Consider the following 27,395-nt stretch of genomic DNA (forward strand, 5'->3'; position numbering starts at 1 on the left):
TGACACCCCTGGACTAGAAGACCTCCCAGACTCTTCCAGCCTTATCATTCTTTTATTCCTGTATAATGCCACCTTTTTATCAATTGTTTGAATGCATTCTCCAAATTCCCATGATTAGCTGGCTTGATTTTAATTCCTTTAGCTAAAAAATGAGAATGTGGAAATAATTGCTCTGTCTTGTTCCAAGCAAAAGCCAAAATGTTGGATGAACTGTGGGTTGATTCAACTTTAGAATATTCAAAATTGTTGTTTTGAGCTAGGTATGTTTTGAACACTCCTAAGAAATGCTAGTTATACTGTGCCTTTATGTTGATATTTGATCTCAGAAAAATTTCTTTTAAACTATTAAATGGATGTACCTTGGGTTACCACTAAATGCACTGTTAACAGTACATTTTACCATTCTGAGTAACAGATGCAACAAGTACAAGAATTAGAACCCCCTAATTGGGAAGGGATTGTACATTATACTTGAAGGACACTTAAATCTTGATAAACTTTAAGAAGGGAAACCTGCTGGGATTGGTAAAAGCTTCTGCAATTAATTATGCAGAGTCAATTAAGTGGAACAGTGCGCTAAAGAAAGGTGCCCAATCTTATGGGGTGGGGTCCAGTAACACTTGATCTTCAAATTGTATTCTGGAATTTGCACTTCAGAAAATTAGTGTGTCCAGGGCTAAAATCGAATGAACTGATCTGTAATTATAATTAGATATAACTTAAGCAACCTTTAATGGGACTTAAAAGACGGCATCGTAAACTTCCTCCCTATATTCAATTTCTTCACCCTGAAAACCTGAAGAGAACGATAGGGTCATTGCCAGCTATGAGACGTACAACGTAGTCCCTTCAGGGTGAGTTTGCACCTCACCTTAAGAGACGGGTTAGCCGCTTGCTATCTGCGGTCTGTATGAAAATGGACATTTGAGTTTATTGAACAAATGCAGCCAAGATTTATTCAATAAGTCAGCAGAGTTAATTAACAGAGTTACTTCACCGTGCACGTGGTTTAAAAGGCCTTAACGTCAAATTTCAAAGGCTGTTGGAAGTCTGACTTCTTTTTTTATTGAAAAGTTTTACAGTACATTTTAAAAAACCCCTTCCCTCCCCCCCCCGACTTCCCCCCACCTCCCCGTAGAGCCCACCCTTCCCTCCCCCTCCCCCCCTACTTCCCAGAGCTGAATACAGGGTATTGCCTCTAACAAACCTGAACTAGAATATGCTAACTATCTATGAATACACTTTAAATCCTAATGCACTTTAACTCCCATTAGACATAGCTAAATAATAATAAAGGTAAAGGTTCCCCCGCACATGCGTGCTAGTCGTTTCTGACTCTAGGGGCCGGTGCTCATCTCCGTTTCAAAGCCGAAGAGCCAGCGTTTGTCTGAGGACGTCTCCATGGTCTTGTGGCCGGCATGACTAGACGCCAAAGGCGCACGGAACGCTGTTACCTTCCCACTGTAGTGGTCCCTATTTTTCTACTTGCATTTTTATGTGCTTTCGAACTGCTAGGTTGGCAGAAGCTGGGACACGTAACAGGCGCTCACTCTGTTACACGGCACTCGGGATTCGACCCGCCAAACTGCCGACCTTCTGATCGACAAGCTCAGCGTCCTAACCCACTGAGCCACCGCGTCCCTAAATAATACATCTTGTTAAATTCTAATACTCACTCATATGCTAAATGAAACTTTTTACTCCCATATTTATTCTGAATGTAATCAACCCATCTTCTCCATTCTGAAATGCATCTCTGTTGAATAAGCCGACATTTTTGCCATTTCCGCCAGGTTCGAAACTTTGAAGAGTCCACTCTTCTACAGTAGGCAGATCCGCCTCCTTCCAATATTGCGATGCCTTTAAAAGTCTTGCTGCCGTTATTAAATTCAACATCAATTTAATTTCTATAAGAGGAAAGTCTTGACTTCTAAATGGCTCATTCTCTAAAGCCGGGCTGTCCAAATCGCCACGTCACGTGACATGTCGCGACCTATCGCGACTTTTTACACACACACACACACCCTTTGCCGGAGCTGGGATGAGCGCAGTTTTGACGTGACGCATCCGGCCCGCGGGCCGGCAGTTTGACACCCGCCGCTCTAAAGAAATTCTTAAGAAAAATTAATCGTAGTTTCCGAGCCTGGCTGACGCAGGTAAGCGTCCAATATTGCAAAATTCTCCTTAAGCCGGATTTTGGCTCATCGTTTCCCCTTTCAAATTTTGCTCCCCCAGGGAGGGAGAAGAGAGAACGGGCGCTTCGAAGCCTTCAAAGGAAAGCGCCCTTTTCTATAGACCGGAATCTCTCTAGCGCCAGGGGTAGGCAACCTCGGCTCTTTTATGACTCGTGGACTTCAACTCCCAGAATTCCTGAGCCAGCCCTGCTGGCTCAGGAATTCTGGGAGTTGAAGTCCACGAGTCATAAAAGAGCCGAGGTTGCCTACCCCTGCTCTAGCCTTTGGTGTATTACTACGGCCTTTACCGGAAGTGAAAGAACTTGCGTAGAAAAACACCCCACACACACACGCAGGCGGAGGAAGTGACATCACATCCGGCCTAAGAGGGTTGTTGTGTATCCAAAGGAAGGGGGGTGGTGGCAAAGGAGAAAGGGACCCGAATAAAGAAGGGCGAGAAGCGAGAAGCAACCGCGAGCTGGGAGCCTCGGTGTCTGAAAGGCTGCTGACGCGAGGGTGCGCCGCAGGGCTCGGAAGCGCGGAAGGGAGGGGCTGACTATCGAAAAGGTGCCATTCTTTCTTCTCCGTTCGCCTCTTGTCTTTCCCTTTCCCCCCTCCCTCGCCCCTTGGACTAGCGGGCAAAAAAAAACAACACGACGAGAGAGTCTTGAGGGGAAAGTAGAAGGGCACCACGGAGGGGGTGGGGTGTGGGGAGAGCGATCGGCCTGTCGAGCCCGACGGCCTCGCCTTCTTCTCGGGGCTCGAGTTTCTCGTTGGTTTGCTCCTCGCCCACCCGCCGCCTCCGAGCCATCCTTCCATCCGGGTATCTCGAGAAGTCTTACTACCTGTCTGTTAGCGGGGTGGGGGGGGGGCGTGGTGCATGACGGGATAGCGCCGCTTCTTTTCCCCAGCTTTCCCCCCCCCTCCCCGTCGGCGGGGGGAGGGGGGGGCGGAGCCGTCGCGCGCTCTGAAGGAATCGAACAAAGAGGTCGGAGTGGGCGGGGCTCGGGCGGGGCGCGCGGTCGGGGGGTGGGTGGGGCTTGGCTGGGGAAGGGGCGGGGCCGCGCGGTGGGCGGGGTCGTCTGGTCTTGTTTTTGCGCGGGCCGAAAAGCAACGGTAGAGGGCGGAGGTGATAAGGTGACAGGTTAACGCTTAGGACCTGAGGCAGGGGTAGGCAACCTCGGCTCTTTTAGGACTCGTGGACTTCAACTCCCAGAATTCCTGAGTCAGCACAGCTGACTCAGGAATTCTGGGAGTTGAAGTCCACGAGTCCTAAAAGAGCCGAGGTTGCCTACCCCTGACCTAAGGAGATTGATGCCTTTTTGACCCAGGGTGTCATCTGAGACACTTCTCCCATCAGTTTGCATGAACTCCAGGGCGTCCTCGACTTAGTTCAGTTCACTTAATGACCGTTCGAAGTTTTTTTATTTTATTTAATTTTAATTCCATTTATATCCCGCCCTTCTCCGAAGACTCAGGGCGGCTTACAAGCTTAGCAGTAGCCTTCATTCTAGGTATATGCCTGCTTATTAGGGCTTTCACACACACACACACCCCAAGCGGCATTATTACAAAGTCAGCTTACCGTAATTGCCCCCAACAATCTGGGTCCTCATTTTACCTACCTCGGAAGGATGGAAGGCTGAGTCAACCTTGAGCCTGGTGGGACTCGAACCTGCACTAATTGCAGGCAGCTGGTGTTACTTAAGGAGGCATTAGCCCACTGCTCCACCAAGGCTCCTGTGACAACGGCACTGAAAAAAAAAGTGACTTCGTGACCGTTTTCCCACACTTTTTAACGCCTGTTGCAGCATCCCCGTGGTCTAGTGATTCACATGCGGATGCTTGACAGCTGACTCACACTTATGACGGTTGCACTGTCATTAGATCACCTTTTGCAACCTTTTGACGAGCAAACTCAATGGGGATGCCAGATTCACTTCACAACCGTGTTACTAATTTAACAACTGCAGCGATTCGTTTAACAGATGTGTCAAGGAAAGTCTTAAAACGGGGCAAAACTCACTTAACAACATAAACTGTGGTCGTAAGTTGAGGACCACCTGTGTTCATGGATCTGATACTTCAGAAAACTGAGGTGTGGATCCTGCTAATTTTCCCATAGAGTCTACTTGGAAGTTCAGCTAATTCACAAATCATGAATGAGCCTTAGCAACTGCATGCAACTATGCTTATGCCAAAAATTGGATCACAGATCTGTGATCCATGATTACTGGTGTCAAAACACATCCAATCTATAAAGGGGAAAGCTCTTTGTGCAGTTGGATATATTATTTGTTTATCAAGCTTGCATGCCACCTATCTTGCCAAAGGTGACTTAGCAGCTTACAGACACAGAAGAAAATGCACTTTAAAACAATAAATAAGGATCTTAAATTTAAAATTCAATTAAAATCAAACTAGGCAGGAGGGAGAAGGAGTGAGCAAAGTGCTCACAGACAAGAGGTGGAGTGTTATCTGCTCCATTAGCCACCTCCAAAGGGCAAACATCCCATTGGGATGTCAGACTAGTTGGCACAGCCATATCTTCAAGGCCTTTCAGAAGGCCAAAAGAGTGGGAGTGGAACTGATCTCAGGGAGGTGGGGGAGATGTTCCAAGAACCATGGCAGAAAAAGTTCTTCTGGAGCTCGTCAGATGAAATTCTTTGACTGATGGGGTCGGCAGCATGCCCCTGCAGCATGGATAGGGTAGGCTAATCCTATGCGGTGAGCTGGTTTTTTAGATAGCCTGGAGCCATGCTATGGAGGTGTAAAGGTGGTGACCAACATCTTGAATTGCACCCAGAAGTAAACTGGCAGCCAGTGCAGTTCAGTGATGTAACATACGTCACTGTAAGGGCCTCTAGAACTGCCCTTGCACCTATATACTGCACCAGCTGAAGCTTCCCGATAGTTTTCAATGGTACTCCCATGTAGTATGCACTGCAGTAATCTGAATGCAGGACCAGGCTTTTCAACCTTTTCACCCATTGTACCACTTTTAAAGGTAAAGGTAAATGTTCCCCCGCACATGCGTGCTAGTTGTTTCCAACTCTAGGGGCCGGTGCTCATCTCCGTTTCAAAGCCGAAGAGCCAGCGCTTGTCCCAGGACGTCTCTGTGGTCATGTGGCCGGCATGTCTAGACGCCAAAGGCTGACGGAACGCTGTTACCTTCCCACCGTCGTGGTCCCTATTTTTCTACTTGCATTTTCACATGCTTTCGAACTGCTAGGTTGGCAGAAGCTGGGACAAGTAACAGGTGCTCACTCTGTTACGCGGCACTTGGGATTCGACCCGCCAAACTGCCGACCATCTGATCGACAAGGTCAGCGTCCTAACCCACTGAGCCACCACGTCCCTTGCATACCACTTTTAGGATATGGCAATATCTGAATACCACCAGTCACCTAGCAAGGTGTGAAAAACTTGATGATCGGCGCTTCTTCGGAACTGTCAGGGCTCAGTGGAAGCACCAGGATCAGTACCGCTTTCCAGCTGATCGGCACTTCTTCTGGGCTCAGCAGATGCACCGGGATCAGTGCTGCTTTCTAGCTGATTGGTGCTTCTTCAGGGCTCAGCAGAAGCACCACAATCAGCACTGAGCTCCAGCTGAAGCCTGGCACTGATCCTGGTTCTTCCACTGAGCCCTGACAGCCCCAAAGCGCTGATCAGCTAGAAACCAGCACTGATCCTGGCACTTCCGCTGAGCCCTGACAGCCCTGCAGCTCCAGCCGTCTCTCGCTCAGGCTTGTGTGGTGCTGATGCCGGTTCAGCTCGTTCCCCTCCCCCGCTACTTTTCTAGGATGGCTGCATACCACCTGCCAGGTGCCAATGTACCACAGGTGGTACCCGTACCACCAGTTGAAAAGCCCTGGCTTAAGTGACTGAGAGCGGAGACTCCTGATTATGACTTGATTTTACTTTGAGGTGAATTCCATGTAAAAAACATGAAACCAGAAGACCTGGTCTTGGGTTAAAAGTTTGTTGTTGTTAGCTGCGAAGTCGTGTCCGACCCATCGCGACCCTATGGACAACATTCCTCCAGGCCTTCCTGTCCTCTACCATCTTCTGGAGTCCATTTAAGCTCACGCCTACTGCTTCAGTGACTCCATCCAGCCACCTCATTCTCTGTCGTCCCCTTCTTCTATTGCCCTCGATCTTTCCCAGCATTAGGCTCTTCTCCAGTGAGTCCTTCCTTCTCATTAGGTGGCCAAAGTATTTGAGTTTTAGCTTCAGGATCTGGCCTTCTAAAGAGCAGTCAGGGTTGATCTCCTCTAGGACTGACCGGTTTGATCGCCTTGCAGTCCAAGGGACTCGCAGAAGTCTTCTCCAGCACCAGAGTTCAAAGGCCTCAATTCTTTGGCGCTCAGCCTTTCTTATGGTCCAACTTTCACTGCCATACATTGCAACTGGGAAGACCATAGCCTTGACTATACGCACTTTTGTTGACAGGGTGATGTCTCTGCTTTTTAGTGTGCTGTCTAGATTTGCCATGGCTTTCCTCCCCAGGAGCAAGCGTCTTTTGATTTCTTGGCTACAGTCCCCATCTGCAGTGATCTTGGAGCCCAGAAAAATAAAATCTGTCACTACTTCCATTTCTTCCCCGTCTATTTGCCAGGAATTGAGAGGGCCAGATGCCATGATCTTGGTTTTCTTAATGTTAAGTTTCAAGCCAAGTTTTGCACTCTCCTTCTTCACCCGCAACAAGAGGCTCTTTAATTCTTCTTCACTTTCTGCCATTAGAGTGGTATCATCTGCGTATCTCAGGTTGTTGATATTTCTTCCGGCAATCTTAATTCCAACTTTTGATTCATCTAGCCCTGCCTTTCTCATGATGTGCTCTGCATATAAGTTAAATAGGCAGGGCGACAGTATACATCCTTGCCGGACTCCTTTCCCAATTTTGAACCAATCAGTGGTTCCGTGTCCAGTTCTCACTGTTGCTTCTTGACCCGCATATAGGTTTCTCAAGAGACAAATAAGATGGTCTGGTACTCCCATCTCTTTAAGAACTTGCCACAGTTTGTTATGATCCACACAATCAAAGGCTTTAGCATAGTCAATGAAGCAGAAGTAGATGTTTTTCTGGAACTCCCTAGCTTTCTCCATCATCCAGCATATGTTGGCAATTTGATCTCTAGTTCCTCTGCCTCTTCGAAATCCTGCCTGTACTTCTGGTAGTTCTCGATCCACATACTGCTGAAGTCTAGCTTGTAGGATTTTAAGCATGACTTTACTAGCATGAGAAATGAGTGCAATGGTGCAATAGTTTGAACATTCTTTGGCACTGCCTTTCTTTGGAATTGGAATGTAAACTGATCTTTTCCAATCCTGTGGCCATTGTTGAGTTTTCCAAATTTGCTGGCAAATTGAGTGTAGCACTTTTACTGCATTGTCTTTTAAGATTTTGAATAGCTCAGCTGGAATACTGTCACCTCCACTAGCTTTGTTGTTGCTCAGCTTTTCTAAGGCCCACTTCACTTCACATTCTAGGATGTCTGGCTCGAGGTCAGTGACCACCTCATTGTGATTATCAGGGACGTTAAGCTCATTCTTGTATAGTTCTTCTGTGTAATTTTGCCACCTCTTCTTAATCTCTTCTGCCTCTGTTAGGTCCCTGCCATTTTGGTCCTTTATCATGCCCATTTTTGCATTAAATGTTCCCTTCATTTCTCCAATTTTCTTGAAAAGATCTCTGGTCCTCCCTATTCTATTGTTTTCTTCTATTTCTTTGCACTGTTCATTTAAGAAGGCATTCTTATCTCTTCTAGCTATTCTCTGGAATTCTGCATTCAATTGGGTGTATCTTTCTTTTTCTCCCTTGCCTTTCGCTTCCCTCCTTTCCTCAGCTATTTGCAAAGCTTCCTCAGACAGCCATTTTGCTTTCTTGCATTTCTTTTTCTTTGGGATGGTTTTGGTTGCTACCTGTTGTACAATGTCGCGAACCTCTGTCCATAGTTCTTCAGGCACTCTGTCTATCAGATCTAATTCCTTAAATCTATTTGTCACCTCTACTGTATATTCAACAGGGATATGATTTAATTCATACCTGACTGGCCTAGTGCTTTTCCCTACTTTCTTCAGTTTAAGCCTAAACTTTGCAACGAGAAGCTCATGGTCTGAGCCACAGTCAGCTCCTGGTCTTGTTTTTACTGACTGTATAGAGCTTCTCCATCTTTGGCTGCAGAGCATATAGTCAATCTGATTTCTGTGTTGACCATCTGGTGATGTCCATGTGTAGAGCCGTCTCTTGGGTTGTTGAAAAAGAGTGTTTGCTATGACCATCGTATTCTCTTGACAGAATTCTATCAGCCTGTGCCCTGCTTCATTTTGCACTCCAAGGCCAAACTTGCCTGTTATTCCGGTTATCTTTTGGCTTCCTACTTTAGCATTCCAATCCCCCATGATGATAAGAACATCATTTTTTGGTGTTAGTTCTATAAGGTGCTGTAGTGCTTCATAGAACTGGTCAATTTCATCCTCTTCAGCACTGGTGGTTGGGGCATAGACCTGGACTACTGTGATATTGAATGGTTTGCCTTGGATTCGAACTGAGATCATTCTGTCATTTTGAGGATTGTATCCCAGTATTGCTTTTCCTACTCTTTTATTGACTATGAAGGCTACTCCATTTCTTCTGAAGGATTCTTGCCCACAATAGTATACCTGATGGTCATCTGAATTAAATTCACCCATTCCTGTCCATTTTAGTTCACTGATACCTAAGATGTCAATGTTCAGTCTTGTCATCTCTTGTTTGACCACGTCCAGTTTTCCTTGATTCATGGATCTTACATTCCAGGTTCCTATGGAGAAAAAATCTTTACAGCATTGGACTTTCCTTTCACCACCAGACACATCCACAGCTGAGCGTCCTTTCGGCTTTGGCCCAGTCGCTTCATTCTTTCTGGCGCTACTAGTACTAGCCCTCTGCTCTTCCCCAGTAGCATATTGGACGCCTTCCGACCTGAGGGGCTCATCTTCCAGCGTCATATCGTTTTGCCTTTAGGTACTGTCCATAGGGTTTTCATGGCAAAGATACTGGAGTGGTTTGCCATTTCCTTCTCCAGTGGATCACGTTTTGTCAGAACTCTCTGCTATGACCTGTCCGTCTTGGGTGGCCCTGCACGGCATAGCTCATAGCTTCATTGAATTACGCAAGCCCCTTCGCCACGACAAGGCAGTAATCCATGAAGGGGGGTTAAAAGTTTACCTTCTTACTAAAACCATAATAACATTACTAGCAGAAGAGGCAAAAGGTAGCATTTTTTCCACATAGATGCGTTTACTTTTCTATTAGAAAAATATAAATGTATGAAGATGCTTAGTGCAGATCACTGCATATAGTTAGTATCTAGAATTTTGATCTGCTTGGAAACTAACTATTGACTTCAAGTTTCTGGTGGAAGAAAGGTGGGGAGAAAGCACTTAAAAGGCTTCTATGTTATGGGTTTTTCAGATGTGCTAGTTTATTTATTTATTTATTTATTATTTCTCCCATTTATATGGCCACCCATTTCACATAAAGTGACTCTGGGTCGCCATCTCCATCCTGTTAGCTTTGGGTTTTAATTACAGCACTCAAGAAACAAAATTTGTCCTCAAAAATTACCTTAGCTGAATTTTTTTTTAATTTTTTTTATTTTAATTCTATTTTTATCCCGCCTTTCTCCAAAGACTCAGGGCGGCTTACAAGCTTTACAAGTTTGGAAGTTTCCTGTTTTCCAAGAAGGATAGTCTATATGTGATTTCTTTTCCCAGTTTTATCCTCAGAACAATTCTACCAAATACTTAAACTAGAAGATTGTGCTTAAGCTAAGGTTATCAGCAAGTATCTGGTCAAGAGAGGTTTTGAACCTAGATACTACATACTAGATGTGATTAAATCATCCTATTCTGGGAATCAAAAGCAGTCACCTCAAAAAACCCTCTGTGGGTTTTTGGAAAGATTACAGACGTGTATTTCCTGCATCTTGCTTTCAGTGAGTTCTGTAATGGAACAGTGAATTCTAGCCTAGAAAGGATCTTGTATCTGAGGAAAACACCTGGATATATAAGACAGCAGAGTTGGCCCTAATTAATAATGGGATGGAAACTACATCCTGGAAAAAAGACATAGCAACTCATTTCTATTTTGCTGCCAAGTTTGATTCAGCCCTGGGGGCGGTGGGGGGGGTTGTAGTAGTAAATACTCGATTTTTGTATTGATTTGTTGTTGTTTTTTGTTTGTTTGATGTCACATTTAGAAAAATAAAAATAATTCTTTGTATCATCCCAAAGGGCAGTTTTTAGTGTTCAAAATACAATGGAGCTGAGATTTGGTGGGACAACAAATTGGTAAAAGTAATGCAAAATTTAAAAGGTTAGCCTTTTACTCTTTTTTGTAATCATAATCTTATTATTTGGATAAGAAGCAAATTGCTTTAAGATATACGAGCTTCCACGACAACGACAACTAACAATGACAACAACAATAATTTTCTTACTATTATAAGCACTAGAGGCAACCACTAGTTCCAGTGAATTCTTGATGCTAGGCAGTTAGGTTTAACAGATTTTTTTTTCCTTCCGTTCAATCATGTCTGATTGTCAGAGACTGCCTAGGCTAGGCAAAGTCGACGCAATTTGCTTGCAAAATTTTTCAGAAGTGGTTTGCTGATGCCTCTTTCCTCGGTCTGAGAGAAAGTGACTGTCCCAAGGGCACCCAGCTAACTTTGTTCTTAAGGCAGAACTAGAACTCATGGACTCCAGGTTTTTACTTGTGTACTATAACAGCATATAGCCACGACTAAAAAATCTTATCTCCACATGCATTAGCATATTTATCAAGTATTTTCACTGAATCCAGGATGGAGTTTATGGTATAATTTTACCATTTTTGTTCTCCCACCTCAAATTTTCAAATGAAAAGTAGGGTTGTACTTTTAAGGTAATGATCTGTGAACTCTGTGGTAACTGAAAGCATTTCATAAGTTTCCGAAGTATTTTTCATACATGTTTTTTCTCCTTAGTGCATGAAATAATTTATATTACTTCAAGTACGTTGTATATTATCTGATACAGGTGCCTGCTGCAAGGCTTATTTAAACAGTAGTCTCCCAGCAGTAGGAGGCAGAGTTATAGCCATGAACTCATGGTTAAACTGCAGTATGAAACAGAGCTTCTTAGTTTATAGTTTCAGCGCTGCATGTATCATTTCAGTTTTCTTCAATCTTAATTTATATTATACATACATACATACATACATACATACATACATACATATATATATAGGTAAAGGTAAAGGTTTCCCCTGCACATGCGTGCTAGTCGTTTCTGACTCTAGGGGCCGGTGCTCATCTCTGTTTCAAAGCCGAAGAGCCAGCATTTGTCCGAGGACGTCTCCGTGGTCATGTGGCCGGCATGACTAGACGCCAAAGGCGCATGGAATGCTGTTACCTTCCCACCGTAGTGGTCCCTATTTTTCTACTTGCATTTTTACATGCTTTCGAACTGCTAGGTTGGCAGAAGCTGGGACGAGTAACAGGCGCTCACTCTGTTACGCGGCAATATATATATATATATTGCTGTATAAGTAGTATTATGTAATCAACTGGAACCATTGTGTATTTAATTTGAATGTTGCTACAGCAGACTATGTTGTTAACTATGGGTCATCCTTAAACCAGGGCATTCTTAACCTGGGGACTTGCTGTATAATAGAAATCAATGAGTATAATAATCTTTGGGGCTTGGTGTCCCTGCTGGCGGGGGGGGGGGAAGAGGAGAACCCGGCTGCGCAAGCAGCAGGCTGGCACCCATGCAGCTCCACTCACGTGAGTGGCGGACCAATAGACATGCACGTGCACACTGTTCACTGCTTGTGTGAGTGGAGCTGTGTGCCGGCTTGCTTCTTGCACGAGTGGAGCTGTGTGCGCCAGCCCGCTTCATGTGGCCCGATTCCAAATAGCCCATGGCCCAGGACTGGGCCGGGGATTGGGGACCCCTGATCTAAAGCAGAAACGTACATAATGAAATAAAATAGTATTATAAAAATCGATTAATGAATGATTGTTCAAAGTTAATTAACGGTGTGATGCATTGTACAGACTGTAGCACAAATGGAGTGACTTGGTAGGATATTTTAGAGTCCTTGTCGAAAAGAAGTACTGGTAAATTGAAATCTCACTCCCTGCCTGGAAATTCCCTCGAGATCAGATAAATGAAAGTCAGCCTAGAGTGCTTATGGAGAGAGTATGTAGTAGGATAAGGCTTAGAATTTCTATTGAGCCATTGCCCCATGGAAAATAAGCCAGAGAGACATAATGTTCAAAAAGAACTACTGAGGGCAGCGCACCCAGCCTGGCTCAAGTAAAATCATTACAAAATTTCAGAATCATGATGGAGCCTTTCAAAAGAATTATGATGAATAATGAAGTGTAATAACTTTGCTTAATTTTGTTTTGGAGATCTGTTTTTTATCTCTCTGATTAGGAGTTTGTTTTGAGATAAAATACAAATAAAAATAAAAGAAGAAATAAAGAGATGTGCAAAGAAAAGGAAAAGTAGTGCTTCCGACTTGTTCCAGTGCCAAAGAATACAAAAAAAAATATTATAGATAGTCCTTGACTTGCCACAGTTCATTTAATGACTGTCAGAAGTTAAAACGGCGCTGAAAAAAACTTGACTTATGACCGTTTTTCACATTTACAACCATTACAGAGCATCCCCATGGTCAAGTGATCAAAATTCAAGTAACTTGGCAACTGATTCATTTGTGATGGTTGCAGTGTCCCGGGGTCATGTGATCACCTTTTTGCGACCTTCTGACAAGCAAAGTCAATGGGGAAGCCTGATTCACTTAACAACCGGATTAGTAACTTAACAACTGCAGTGATTCACTTAACAATTGTGACAAGAAAGATCACAGAATGGGGCAAAATTTACTTAACAACTGTCTCGTTTAGCAACAGAAATGTTGGGTTCAACTGTGTTCATAAGTTGAGGACTACCTGCTACACCTCAGCCTTTTATTTTATATTTCTATTTCAAACCATTTCTATAACAACAGTCAGTCTAGTCATCAAAATCTAAAAGTTTCATTTTTATCCAGTCACCAACATAAAGTCCAGAAGCGGTAAATTTGTTGTTTGAGGGCACTTCTAGCATTGTCAAAATCACATCACTGATTTATAGCTTGTTATCATGATTAAAGCAAGGAAAAAAGAACCTGCATGCTAATTATTTGTCTTTTGAATGGTAAGCGGTGTGTCTTCAGAATTACTTAAAATGCAAGGATTTGTAGGCCAGTTTGGTTCAGAGGTTAATATGTGGGCCTAGATAGCAAGAGACTTGAGTTCTAGTCACACCTTAGGCAGGAAAGCCATCTTGGTGACTTTAGGCAAGTCACTTTCTCTCAGCCCAGTTGACTCACAACGTTGTTGTTGAGGAAATTGGAGGAGGAAAGATTATTAGGATTATATGTGCACCACCCTAAACTATTTATAAAAATAATAACTGAGGCATATAAAATAAATAAATATGTATTGATGTTAAGAGTTAGTGTAACTCACTTCTTTCTTTTGGTTTTTCAGAGATGTCTGAAGTCAAACAATAAGGCATCTTTTATCAAATTTAAAGGATACTTTGGTTGTTAAGATATTTTATAATTTGAATACTGCCCTTCTAGTCTAGATTTAAATTTATATTAAGGAGAATATTTTTTACAAGTTAGTACATGTAAACAATTTAGAGCTAATATAAGGAAGAAGACAGCTGTTTTTCCGTCCCTTGATTTTACTGACTTTCAGCATTTGTCTCCAACTCCTAAAAAAAAAAAAGAGAGAGAAAAGAAACAGAATACTGTATCCTGATTACCGTAAGTGGAGCTTTGGAAGCACTTCCTTTGGGCTTCAAAAGCAAAAGTATGTTTATGTATTAACTTACTCTGTATAAAGTATTTAGCTGTTTAAGAGAGATGTCTAATATAGCACGGTCAGGTGTTTTTTTTAACGTATCGGCTATTCAAAGAACACTTTCCATGTTGCTTTACTATTTAGAAATTCCTGTATAACTCCAACAGACATTCATCAGATTTAAAAATATCTGCAGCATACATAAAAATGTACAGGACAGTGTTGGGCCTTTTAGTCGCCCATATCTCAGTCTTCTCAAATCTGGACACGGTCTAGACCAGGGGTGTCAAACTGCCGTCCCACGGGCCGGACGTGTTACCAGGAAACCGCGCTCACCTCATTGCCGGCAATGGGGAAAAAGCTCCAATACGTCGCGCAACGTCATGTGACGTTGCGAGTTTCACATGTCTGGTCTAGACTCTAGAGAACTCCCAAACTTATCCAACCAATATGATTACTGCTGAGAATTCTGAGACTTGAATGCTACATATCTGAAGGATGCCCAGCTTAGGAAAGACTGCCAAACCCTAAAAAAATATTCCATAGAACGCATCCATAATTTCTGTGCATTAATGCAGTTTTTGGAACAGGTGGTTTTTAAACTGTGGGGGGGGAACTTGTTTTTCATTGATCTTTTGAGACCAACCATCATCACATAGCGTTATACAATAAGTACAGTTGTAAGTAATATGGCAAAGAAAATTGGAAACCTGTTCTTTTAGAGCAGATATACAGGTTTGGGGATATATATATATATATATATATATATATATATATATATATATATATATATATATATATATATATATAAGGCAAGGCGGGTTGTATGACATGTGTGAGTTCCGGCACCTTTTTCTTTTACAAAAAAAAGCACTGGAGATATAGATATATATACTATATATATATATATATATATATATATATATATATATATATATATATTCATTTTGCATCATCCTTCAAAGGTGAGCTTTGTGAGGTCACAGTCTCATTTGACATCAGAATCCCCTGAACCCCTGCATAGCAGGATTCATCAGGAAGAGACATAGAGCTGCCAGAGGGAAGTCTGTATTTAAACACAGCTCCCTTTGATTGTTGCAAATGGAGAGAGGGACATGATGAAATTTCTAAGGTGACTAGCTGCATAGATTCCCAAACTGAGTATTAGAATCTATGTGTTTTAAACAAAATTTGTAGTAAGCATAAGGGTCTGTTTGAATACATCTTTACTTTTTAAGCATTGTTGTAAAATATTCATTGGAGAGTGTTTTTGTTTCCCTGTGGGAGCGAGAGTAAATTTGGATTTTAAATTGCAGATTATAATAATACAATTTATGCTTCCAGTAGGTGGTATCTGGGAAATAAGGACATCATTTCTTCACTGGTTGAAGAACAATGTAATATTGTAGGTATTTAAGATGTATAGTCAGATTAATAAATGCACGGTTAAAAATTGCCGGGCTAACATTAAATTCTTATTTTAAAAATCAGCTTGGATATTACTGGTATGTTTTTAATAATTGCATATATTTAGGACTTGAATAATATTTTAAAAAGCAGCTTATTTTTAATTTCAGTGTTCATCTTCTTAATAAGCTGGTTTTTCTTTCTGGGTTGGCAAGATAATATGTGGATATCTTCAGCAAACACTGGGAACAACAAATACTAGAAACAAAATTCTTCCATTACTGCTTACTATTTAAAGATACCTTAAAAATAATAAAGTCTTGTGGCATTTTTTTTGGAAAGTATTCGATTTGGATGGACTGCTAATATGATGGGTAACACAAAATTGCTAATATTACTGAGTCTTAACATATAATGGTTATAGATGTAGTTCTCATCTAGCAATCACAGTTGGGACCAGCAATTCAGTCAATAAATTGCTAAGTGAAGCCACAGCTATGCTTATGATCTTACTTCAGTTTCCTTTTGCTTTACAAACCTTTAAAGATTGTAAATATGACGATTGATCCTAAACTTATTTTTTCATCATTGTTGTAACTGCATACAGTTAGTAAATTAGGCAGTCATTAAATGAGGATTGTCAGTAGTCAGAAAAGCACTTTATGGCAGACTAGAAAAATGCAGTTACCCTTTGAGATTCATGAAACCTTTATAGCTGGGCATTTTTATAGGTCAAAAGCCTGGATACTTGTTCTGGTGAGGGAAGGTACCTAATTGAAGTTCAGTGCAAGCATTGATGCTGGTCTATAGCATTCTAAAACTGTGTTTTTCAAATATGAATTGATAACATGCAGATGCTAAACCCTGCAAAAATTCAAAGATGCCTCAGTTGCAAACTTAATTACTGAAAAGATGATGTGCAAGTTCACGTACGGTAGTTGTTGCATCAGAACTGTTTTAGTGAAATTGAAAAGTTTTTACAGATACTGATAGTAAAACTGATGTCTCACTTGGTTAAAAAAACAAAACACCATGTTGAGCTAGACAGTAACAATGTGTACCAGTAAAGGAGAATATTTAGCTCAGGGTTGAAATGAAGGATCCTGTATTATGGGTGTTTTATTGTAGTTCTTGATTGTTACCTGACAAGAGTTCATTGAAAGTAGAAGGCTCAAACCAAATAAATAAAACCTGGAGGAAAAGTAATATTTAGAAGAGGAAAAGCTTTTTAAAAAAGCTTTTAAAAATTAATAGCTCACTAGAGAATTGATATGCAACATATAGTCACATGCACTGCATAGCTACAAGCTTGGAGAATACACAAAATTAACTTTGGACCAAGTTAGACTTCTTACTGACAGGATCTGTGAGAAAGCAATGGACGGAGGGGAAAATTGCTAAGCACATTGATTTGTGCTTAGAGTGTAAGCCGCCCTGAGTCTTCGGAGAAGGGCGGGATATAAATGGGATTAAAATAAAATAAAATGACTGTGCTTGGTTGCTTTTGAGCAGCACATGTTGTGCAACATACCTTTAGGCCCTCCTTGCCAAATTCCGGGATGGGTTTCTATTTGATACAAACCTGTATATGCTAGAACTAGAACCTCTACTTGAAGAAGACAAGGTGAGTTCACAAGACCAATCTTCAGACACGTCGTGTCCTTTTTTTTTAATTTTCCTCTTGTCTTCCTAGCAAGAACCTCGCATTATAAAGTCATTCTCTGCTAAACACGTTCATTGAAAGTTCAAGTAGATAAGACAAACCTGTATGGAAATGTCGCTTGACATCACATGGGTCTCACATCTAAGCATACGTTGCCACAAATTCGACTAAAAATCTTAACTCTTGGGGACCCTTTTCTTTCAGGCTTAAGCTCAAAGGCACAACCATGAAAGATCCAAGTCGCAGGAGTACTAGTCCAAGCATTATCAGTGAAGACATGATCATGAATGGTCACTCTCATGAAGATGATAATCCATTTGCAGAATACATGTGGATGGAAAATGAAGAGGAATTCAACAGGCAGGTAAGTGAGAGGATGCATTGCTTCCTGTGGTTTTTCTTTCTTTCTTTCTTTCTTCTGCATGATTGGAAAGATCCCACTTTTTCCGTTAGTCTAGTTTTCTTCCGGTGTTTTCTGTGAATCTCTAAACAAAAAAAGATCTTGCATCCTTGTTTGGTTTGAAGAAGAGTTGATTTTTGATGGTAGGTCTATGCCCAGTTTGCATTTGCTGTTTAACTACCATTTAGTATGCAACACTATATATTGGGTTCTTGGTGCTGTTTCCTTGCACTTCACTATCAAGCTAGGTAACATCAGTAGTGCATTAGAGAGTGGAGGTAGTTGTAGTTGTTTTTATATATAGTCTGCCAAACTTGGTTGGAGTGTAGTTTCTCCCCAGTTGTTTATCTGGTGCTGTTTCCTAGTTTCCTAAATGTTGGCTTTGTTATCTGTTTCCTTTGTTGACTTTTGGTTGCTTTTTTTTAACGTTGCATGTTGTTGTTAGCTGCGAAGTCGTGTCCGACCCATCGCGACCCTATGGACAATGTTCCTCCAGGCCTTCCTGTCCTCTACCATCTTCTAGAGTCCATTTAAGCTCACGCCTACTGCTTCAGTGACTCCATCCAGCCACCTCCTTCTCTGTCGTCCCCTTCTTCTCCTGCCCTCGATCTTTCCCAGCATTAGGCTCTTCTCCAGTGAGTCCTTCCTTCTCATTTAGGTGGCCAAAGTATTTGAGTTTCAACTTCAGGATCTGGCCTTCTAAAAAGCAGTCAGGGTTGATCTCCTCTAGGACTGACCGGTTTGATCGCCTTGCAGTCCAAGGGACTCGCAGGAGTCTTCTCCAGCACCACAGTTCAAAGGCCTCAATTCTTTGGCGCTCAGCCTTATGGTCCAAGTTTCACAGCCATACATTGCAACTGGGAAGACCATAGCCTTGACTATACGCACTTTTGTTGACAGGGTGATGTCTCTGCTTTTTAGTGTGCTGTCTAGATTTGTCATGGCTTTCCTCCCCAGGAGCAAGCGTCTTTTAATTTCTTGGCTACAGTCCCCATCTGCAGTGATCTTGGAGCCCAGGAAAATAAAATCTGTCACTACCTCCATTTCTTCCCCATCTATTTGCCAGGAATTGAGAGGGCCGAATACCATGATCTTGGTTTTCTTAATGTTAAGTTTCAACCCAACTTTTACATAGATAGGGTTTATCTCTATATTTTAATAATGAGATGTCTGCGAAAAAGCTCAGAGAACAGCAATAACCCACCAAGTGGGAGGGGGAAGGGTTACTTCAGGTGACTGAGGAAGTAAAGGAAAAGCCTTGCAGGGCTCAGACCCAATGTTGTGGCAGTGTGGAAGAAGCAGCTATTTAAACTTTCTTTTCTGCATTTGCCCTCAGTTGCTGCAGCTTGTGAGAGCTCAACACCTGAGCTCTCCTAACATTGGGGAGGATCCATCTGAGAAGTTTTGCTATAGCGCTCAGACAGTTCCACTCAGGTCCCTTGATAGTAGATTTCCTTCTGTTGTTCCAATTATAGATTGAAGAGGAATTGTGGGAAGAAGAATTTATAGAACGTTGCTTCCAAGAAATGCTGGAAGAAGAGGAAGAGCATGAATGGTTTATTCCAGCAAGAGATCTTCCGCAGACGATGGATCAAATTCAAGACCAGTTTAACGATCTTGTTATCGGTGACAGTTCGTCACTGGAAGATCTGGTGGTAAGCATCTGATTTTAAAATTGGAATTATTTTAATCAAGTCCCTTTCTTTAAATGTTAACAGTATACTTTGTCAGCTGTCTCACTCAGAAGCTAGCTGAGATGTGGCCTTCTGACAACAATCAAGACCTTGTGTGCGTAGAACAACTGTGCCATCTTATCCTCCTCCTCCTAATCTTTTCTTATAGTCCGCCTGCAAGTATTTGTTTTTGTTGAGTGCACAGGTATGCATTGGGAGAGAAGAATACATGGAACCATTTAGGAGGGTAAAGACTGGATGTGTAGGCTAAGTGATTAGGAAAGTGGTTTAGTTCTTGTAGGGTTCAGAGGTCTCCCTAATTTTAACTTTTCACTCTGCAGAGATACCATTGGAAGGTCTGGTAGATGAGAGAGACCGGAAGCATTTTATTACTAACATTTGCCGTACAATTAAGTCTACTGGTCATGGTGCATAGGACTATTTTGTAATAGTGTAGGCCAGGGGTCTTCAAACCTGGCCCTTTTATGACTTGTGGACTTCAACTCCCAGAATTCCTCAGCCAGGCATGCTGGCTGAGGAATTCTGGGAGTTGAAGTCCACAAGTCATAAAAGGGCCAAGTTTGAAGATCCCTGCTGTAGCCTTTACTTACTTTTTAAAAGGGTAAAATTAGGCTCATATGAAAATGAGTATAGGTCATAAAGTATAACTAGAACATTAAACCTTTAAATATTCCCCTGATTTTTAAGCCAACTTGTGGTTACTTTGATGTCACAGATGATGTAACTTATTTAAATAGAGGAACCTGTTGAGCATGACATTTTAGCTTATATTCAGCAAGCATATATTTTTCCCAAAGTTACAATATTGGTTTATTTGTATTTACTGGGTTTGATAAGTTAAATTTAGATAAATTTGCTAATAAATAAACCTCCTATTCTGAAGAAAATGCATTTTGCTTTTGAATGATTCCTACCCAGGCAGTCAGTGTCTTGAAGGAAGTGTGCCGAGTTGGCACCGACTGTGCATGTTTTTTGAAAGCACCTTTTTTACAAAATCTTGGTACTTTTTTTTAGCAATCTAACTAATTAAAATCCTACAGTTGTGTGAGAAAGTTGGTGAATCCTTGGGTACCATCCATAATCCTGCAGTCTTATTAATAGATAAAGAGGTTATGGTTAAATAAACAATATTGCAAACAGTATGCTGTGTTGTGTCTATTAGACACATTCAGGCAACACTGCTTGTCTTTGTTGGAAAAAGTATGTGAAATAATCTGTGTTAAGATGCTGATTGAGTCAGATTTCCAGTTAATGAGAGAGCAATCAGAGTTTGAGGGGCCCTCTCCATGTTTTTTACTTTTGCTTCATTTAAAATATCCAAGAAGAAAAGTAAAATAAACATAAAGATTGATTACAAGATAAGTAATTTATATGAGTGCTTCTTATATGTATGTACAAACACAAAAAACACACATTGATCCACAAAGGTTTCAATAAAAGATAACCATATTTCATTGTAATTGTCCATGCATAATTTATGTCAATAGCCAACTCAATTTATAGGATGCATGTAACATGATGTCTTCAGTCCATTTGGGTAATTCATAAATTTGTCTTAAATTTAGTTTGAAGAATTAACCTCAAGGGAATAATAAGGACATGGAGAATTCATTTCCATTGTTCATCTGTCAGTTTCCTTGAGGTCAGTATGTAGTTCAAAAGAATGTTTGCATCTGAAAATTGTGAACCTTATTTCAAAGTCAAAATATATGTAAATAATTTCTTTCAAGAAGATAATACTTTAGGACATTTTAAAAACATATTTTCATGAAGTGTTACTAGAAATGCATCATTATGATTTATTCCTTACCTCTTGAACTTCATATTTAAGTCATTATGATTTTCATGCATGTACTGAATTTATCAATTATTTCGGTATTCTTATTCCATGGGGTATTTCTCATATAATTATACTGAATATGAGTAAGAGATATATAGAAGTTTCTTTGACATCAATAGATGGGAATCATTCCTGTAAAGGTTACCCTCTGGGATAGGGTAAAGACTTAAAAAGAAGGTTTGTTTATAGTTTGCATGGAATTCTTTATATGTAAATATTTTTAAAAAACTTTTTTCCCCAAAAACTCATTTCACTGTTTTGTAAACATACAAATAAGTCTATAATAGAGTGAATGAAGCAAAATAAATGTTACATTCAGGAATGGCTAAGTCTTGACCTTTAACCCAACTGAAATATTGAAATGTTGATACAAGCAGTTTATGCTAGACAGTCCACAAATATCCATGAATTGAAATGGGTGTAAAGAGGGGTGGGCCAACATTCTTCCAAGCCAATTTGATCAACAAGCATTAGAAGCATTTAACTGAAACAATTTCTGCTAAAAAGGTTCTACTATTACTGTATTGTTAGATTATTAAAGTGTCATATACTTTTTCCAACAAGGAAAGTAATTGTTGGCTCAAACTGTTGAGTAAAGACATGACAGAATGCAGTGTTTTAACTCAGGGGTTTTCAAACTTGGCCGTTTTGTGACTTGTGGACTTCAACTTCCAGAATTCTTCAGCCGGGCATGCTGACTAAGGAATTCTGGGAGTTGAAGTTCGCAAGTCTTAAAAGGGCCAAGTTTGAAGACCCCTGTTTTAACTAGATTCTCTTTGTCAATTAGTAGGTTTTTCAGTGAAGCTCAGATCCCATTGTAGGTCTGCAGGGTTACAAATAGTTCTAAAGGTCACATAAACTCTTACGATATAGTAGATACAATATCATAGTCCGATGATGTTCTCATTTGGTAGGTATTCTTAAAATTCTGTTGCTTTGGTTGTAATTAAAAAGCTTAGAATTTGGTTTATAAGAGGAACTACCGTATTTTTCGGACCATAAGACGCACCCAGTTTTTAGAGCAGGAAAACAAGAAAAAAAATCTTCTCTCTCTCTCCCTCTCTTTCTCTCTCTCTCTTTCTCTCCCTCCCTCTCCCATTGTCCCTTCCTTCCTTCCTTCCTTCCTTCCCTCCCTCCCTCTTTGTCCTTTCCTCTCTGCATTAGAGCAGTACCCGCGGAGGTGGCCCTGCAGCCCGGCTTTCTCTTGCAGAAAGCAAGCTGAAACGGAGTGAGGGAGATTGCCAGAAATGCGAATCGGCTGATCTCGTGCTCCTGCAATCTCCTTCTCTCGGTTTCAGCTTCCCTTGCTACAAGAGAAAGCAGGCTGAAACGGAGTGAGGGAGATTGCCAGAAATGCGAATCGGCCGATCTCGCGCTCCTGCAAACTCCCTCGCTCGGTTTCAGCTTCCCTTGCTACAAGAGAAAGCAGGCTGAAATGAGGCAGATTGCAACAGCGCGAGATCAGCCGATTCGCATTCCTGGCAATCTCCCTCACTCCGTTTCAGCCTGCTTTCTCTTGTAGCAAGGGAAGCTGAAACCGAGCGAGGGAGAGTGCAGGAGCGTGAGATCGGCGTTTCTCAGCACGTGCCGATTCGTGCTCCTGGCAATCTCCCTTGCTTTCCACTTGCGGAGGTTGGGGCTGGCCATACGGATCACCTTCGGACCATAAGACGCACCCTCGTTTCCCCCCCCACACACTTTTGGGGGAAAAGTGCGTCTTATGTTCCGAAAAATACGGTACTTTTTTTAGCTATAATTTCAGCCTGTTATTGCTAACAGGTATATTGTTTTAAAAAAACCTTAAATAAATTCTAAACCTAGCTCATTGCAGACTTGGGAACAATTTATTGCACTTTAGATCTGTGCGTTGATACGTTGAAATATTTCCCTCCCTCTCTGAATTGTTGCCTTGCCTAGACCTGCCAGTTGAACATTTAATGTGGATGGGGAATTTTGTTATGTGGGTACCAAATGTATTGAACCAATCCAGTTGCTCTCATCATAAGTAAATTACCTGTCTTTTTAGTATTCTGACTGAAAGTAACTTAAAGCAGGTTTTTTTAAAAAAATGCCATTTTATTCTCAATACAAACTTAAGTTCTTTCGTGATTGCCTGTACCTGCCTATTAAGCTTGTTCACCCCTGCTCTGAATATACAAGTTGGGTTGTATCAAATAAGGCACAAAATTATTTCTTAAAAGCAGGATTTGTATATTGTAAGAAAAATATATGAATGTCCCTGGTGTATCATGGTCTGTATTATAGTACACATGAGTCCATAAATGTGGATAGGAAGATAATAGATTTAAAGTCTTAGGACTTTCATAAGATTGATTTTTGCATATTCTGAGTGAGAATGTCAAAGTCTTGTAAAATTTCAAATGACATTACCAAATATGGTAAGATATGACAACCTTCTAAAACTGTAATACTTTTATTTATATTGGATATCTGCACGTTAGATGAGCTACTAGAGTACCTTTGTGGAGCACAATCATCCCTGGCCTACAGATTGAGAACTTGTAGCCTGGTGTCCTTTTAAGTCTAAATTGGGACTCCATCTTATGGCAGGAAATTCCATAGTTTATATATGCATTGTGTGAAATATTTCACATGACCTCAACTTCCAGTATTGCAAATAAAAAGAAGAATGGGATCTGTATTTTCTGCATCGTGCATGATGTTATACAATAGTGTCTTTCCTTGTTAACTTTCAGTCCAAGTTAAAAAGCCCTAAAGTAGTCATTCCTTATAAGAAACCTATCTGAGCCCCGTTGTAATTATGGTTGCTCTTTTATATATTTATTATTTTGCACCTTTTCAAGCGTATTCCAGTCTCAAAGTATTCCAATCTCAATGTTAGACAGATAGATAGATACCATTACTGTACTGATTTTTTTTACATTTTCTATTCATTTCTTAAATCTGAACACAAGATTTGTCATTTTTAACAAGAAATGCTCTCTGGGTTGTTACTTTTTATTGAGCTGTGCACCCTGACTCCAGCATTCTTTTTCCGATCACTCTTATTAACCTCAACTCCCATTCATGGAGGTTACCTTTGGAATTTTTATACCCACCTGCATTACTTTGTGCTTGCTCATATTGATTTGCATTTGCCATTTTGAGGCCTATTTACTCAGTTTGGAGAGAGGGCCTTTTGGAGCTCTCCCCAATATCTTTGTTATCAAAGTGCACATCTTTATGTCATTAGCAGACTGGATCACCTTAGTCCTTAACTTAGGTTTATTTATAAACTAATTAAAAACACTGATCCTGCTACTCCCAGCCCCCAAGAATTTCACTTTGCACTATTGTCTACTTATTCTTCCCTTTTTTTAGTCTTAAAACAATTTCCAATCCCTAAGAACATACGGTAAGTCTTTGTTATCCCCCCCCCACCGCTTCCCAGTTTGCTCAAGAATCTCTGGTAAAGGACATTATCAAAGGTGTATACAGTGTCTGATGGGTTTCCTTCTCTACATTTTTGTTAATACTGTCAACAAGTTTAGAAAATTAGTTTAGGAAGAGCAATATGTGATCCTCTAGATGCTGCTGCTGTTATTACCACTTTTCTCTTACAATAGCCAGTGGAGAAAGATGCTGAAAACTTCCATTTAACATCATTTGGAGAGCCACATGTTATATAATAGGGGTGGTCAAACTTGTCACGTGGGGTGGGCGCGGCTTCTGTGTGATGCATCCAGCCTGTGGGCCAACAGTTTGACACCCCTGTGTTATAATATAGTCAGTTATCGTTGTGAAAGCTGGCTTAGCTCTATTGAAGGAAGAGATTGAGATCTTGAATTGGGTGGTATCAATCAAACCAGGGGATCCCAATCTATCTGGTATGTAAGTAAGCTGACTCTAAGCTGTTTCCTTGGCAAGAGTATCTTGCTTTCTCCACTGAGGCCTATTTTCCGGAATGTTTTCACTGTAAAGAATTCCTGTTAAACTTAGTGCAAATATGTTCAAAAGAAAACCTTAGGCTCCACAGTCTAAACTTTTAAAATCTCTCTCTTCCAGGTCAAGAGTAATCTGAATCCCAATGCAAAGGAGTTTGTTCCTGGGGTGAAGTACTAAATATATGAGTAGACTGGGCCCTCTTTTGGTGGATGTAGCACAATTTCCACACTGTGAAGCCAGTATTAGAAGATTTAATTGTTAAAACGCTCTCTCTTCTTGTCACTGTGTTACACTTACGCATTGCCAAAGTTTTGTTAGTCTTGCATGCTTAATAAAAGTGCTGAGACTGTTATTAAGTCAACTGCTGTCAGAGGTTAATGAATTGGAAAAATCTAATTGGATCCAGGCTTTTTGTGAGGGAGACAATAAGGAAGGAAGCACCAGTCATGTTGAGAAAAGTACCAAGTTTCTGAGAAACTCTTGCAATTCTGTTTTTAGAAGGATTCAGACTTTGATAAGGAGTGGTCTGTTTTAATTAAACTTATGGCGGTGTTGATATGCACCCAATAATGCCTTAATGTGAAAATAAAAGCAAGGTTTATCTGATTATGCAGATTAGCTGAATTTCAGTACTACTATTAATTCTTCCCATTATCAAGCAAAACTTTATTTCATGCTGTTCTTTTTTGAGGAAAGTGTGAATTGTAAAAATACCTGAATCACTTTTACAGGCCTGTATAGAATCCTTTCTCTTGGCCACAGATCTGGTTGGGGGGAGGCGGGGGGAGAAAATTTGGCAATTGAGATTATATTTGCAGCAAGTTATCATGTTGGAATGTTCGTCCCACTTCTGAGTTTATATTTAAGGTGATGTGAAGCTGTACATCACAGATTCTTTCAGGAATCCAGAAACATGGCACTGCCTCTGTAAAATTTTACAATCTTAAAAATTGGATTTAACTGTAAAATTTAGTATTAGTGATTTGAGTGGTGCTTTTCCCTTGCTTTGTTTAATCATCACTACACAATAGTCTACAGCACAACTTTTTTTTAAAAAACACCTAGTACAGTTTTGGCTTCTTAAACTTCATATTCGGGTAGCTTACGCTGCCTTATGTGTTCAGTGTGAATAGTGTTTAAGTTGAAAATATTGTAAAAAAATTATATTTTTTCAAAAATATTTAAAAAAAATAAATAACAGTAGAAATGACAAAACGAGTGTTCATCTTATTTGGAGCTTGTGAGAATGCCTTTGTTGTCCTGGTCACACATTACATTTACAACCAATGCAAACCCAGTGTCTGAGATAAAAACTGGAATTCTGAGAAATAATCCAAATGCCATTCTTGTCAGAGAGAGACCTCTATAAAAGAAGCAAATTCAAGTAGGTGCAAATGTGTGTTCATTTTGTCCCTTTATTTAATATCCCAATTAGTCTTTATTTAGTACGATATGCCGTAAATATGGAAGCTTTTTTAAGGAAGTTGTGACCCTTTGAGATCGAAAGCGGCTATAGTTTTGCAAGCTGCCAATGAAATAACATTGGTGATGCAGGCATTCAAGACTGCATGTAGAATATCAGGAATGTTTGCTGGAAAAAAAGATGCCAGAATTTCAAGTAGTAGACAATCATAAAAGCCAATTAGCTAATTTATAAAAACCTGACCAAAGCATATAGTAGCTACGCTGGTGTGTAATTCCACAACACTGCTGCTCCTTTTCTACTTGTGGTAGCTTGTGTTTACTACCCTTGTTTAATGACTTTTAGGAATATACAGAATATTTCAAAAACAGGAGAGCTATTTCTGTTAGTCCAGGCACAAACTGGTGTAGTTTGGAATATATTACTCTGTTCATGAAACAGAACAGGGCTGGTTTGCTTCAGATATACACCAAAAGAGAGTTCTGGGCATTTTGGGAAAAATGAACTGGAAAAATCCAGAACATAAGTGGTGGCTTAATGATGAATTTTAAAAATAGCAGTTATAATCACATGAAGATACTGTATTTTAATAATCTAAGTCACTGTTCTTTAATGTGCTACATTTCATATGTTCTGAATTATAATTCCCTTGATGTACTACGGCAGATTCCCAGTAGTCATGCAATTTTAGAGAGCTACAGCCCAAACAATGGAGGACTTCAGCTTGACGGGGAGTGACCTTAACAATTTCACATTTGGAAGCCAATATACAGTGCATTCAGAAAGTATTCAGACCCCCTTCACTTTTGTCAATTTTGTTATCCTGCAGCCCGATTCTACAGTTGTTGCAATTCACTTTTTCTCATTAATCTACACTCAGTACCCTATAATGACAAAGTGAAAACAGAAATTTAGAAATGTCTGTAAATTTATTAAAAAGAAAAAACTGAAATATCACATTGGCATAAGTATTCAGACCCTTCACTCGGTGCTT

General features: G+C 40.6%; 1 protein-coding gene across 3 annotated transcripts; it reads left to right on the plus strand.

Moving 5' to 3' along the window:
• The first annotated feature begins 2,546 nt into the window (after positions 1-2,546).
• PAIP2 (poly(A) binding protein interacting protein 2) lies at positions 2,547-26,187 on the plus strand. 3 transcript variants are annotated; one of them, XR_014490794.1, is made up of 5 exons: positions 2,547-2,741; positions 17,343-17,502; positions 19,014-19,193; positions 20,798-20,874; positions 25,099-26,187. XR_014490794.1 is itself a non-coding variant. In XM_083349149.1 (5 exons), exons 3-5 carry the CDS (start codon positions 17,365-17,367, stop codon positions 25,153-25,155), a joined length of 375 nt encoding a protein of 124 aa, XP_083205275.1. In that variant the 5' UTR covers positions 2,567-2,741; positions 13,964-14,077; positions 17,343-17,364; the 3' UTR covers positions 25,156-26,187. The 3 variants fall into 3 exon arrangements, 2 of the variants coding, with proteins under 2 accessions (XP_083205274.1, XP_083205275.1); XM_083349149.1 differs by lacking the exon at positions 20,798-20,874 and adding an exon at positions 13,964-14,077 and having other exon boundaries at positions 2,567-2,741; XM_083349148.1 differs by lacking the exon at positions 20,798-20,874.
• The last annotated feature ends 1,208 nt before the right edge of the window (positions 26,188-27,395 follow it).

The sequence above is a fragment of the Vipera ursinii genome (genome assembly GCF_947247035.1).
Source record: "Vipera ursinii genome assembly, chromosome: 1".
In the NCBI taxonomy this organism is placed as follows: Eukaryota; Metazoa; Chordata; class Lepidosauria; order Squamata; family Viperidae; genus Vipera; species Vipera ursinii.

Bases quoted from the DNA above. Each gene is read 5' to 3' on its own strand.
- PAIP2 (XM_083349148.1), top strand. From the start codon at position 17,365: ATGAAAGATCCAAGTCGCAGGAGTACTAGTCCAAGCATTATCAGTGAA. The intron at 17,503-19,013 runs GTAAGTGAGAGG...TTCCAATTATAG, and splicing joins AAGAGGAATTCAACAGGCAG to ATTGAAGAGGAATTGTGGGA. The intron at 19,194-25,098 runs GTAAGCATCTGA...TCTCTCTTCCAG, and splicing joins CGTCACTGGAAGATCTGGTG to GTCAAGAGTAATCTGAATCC.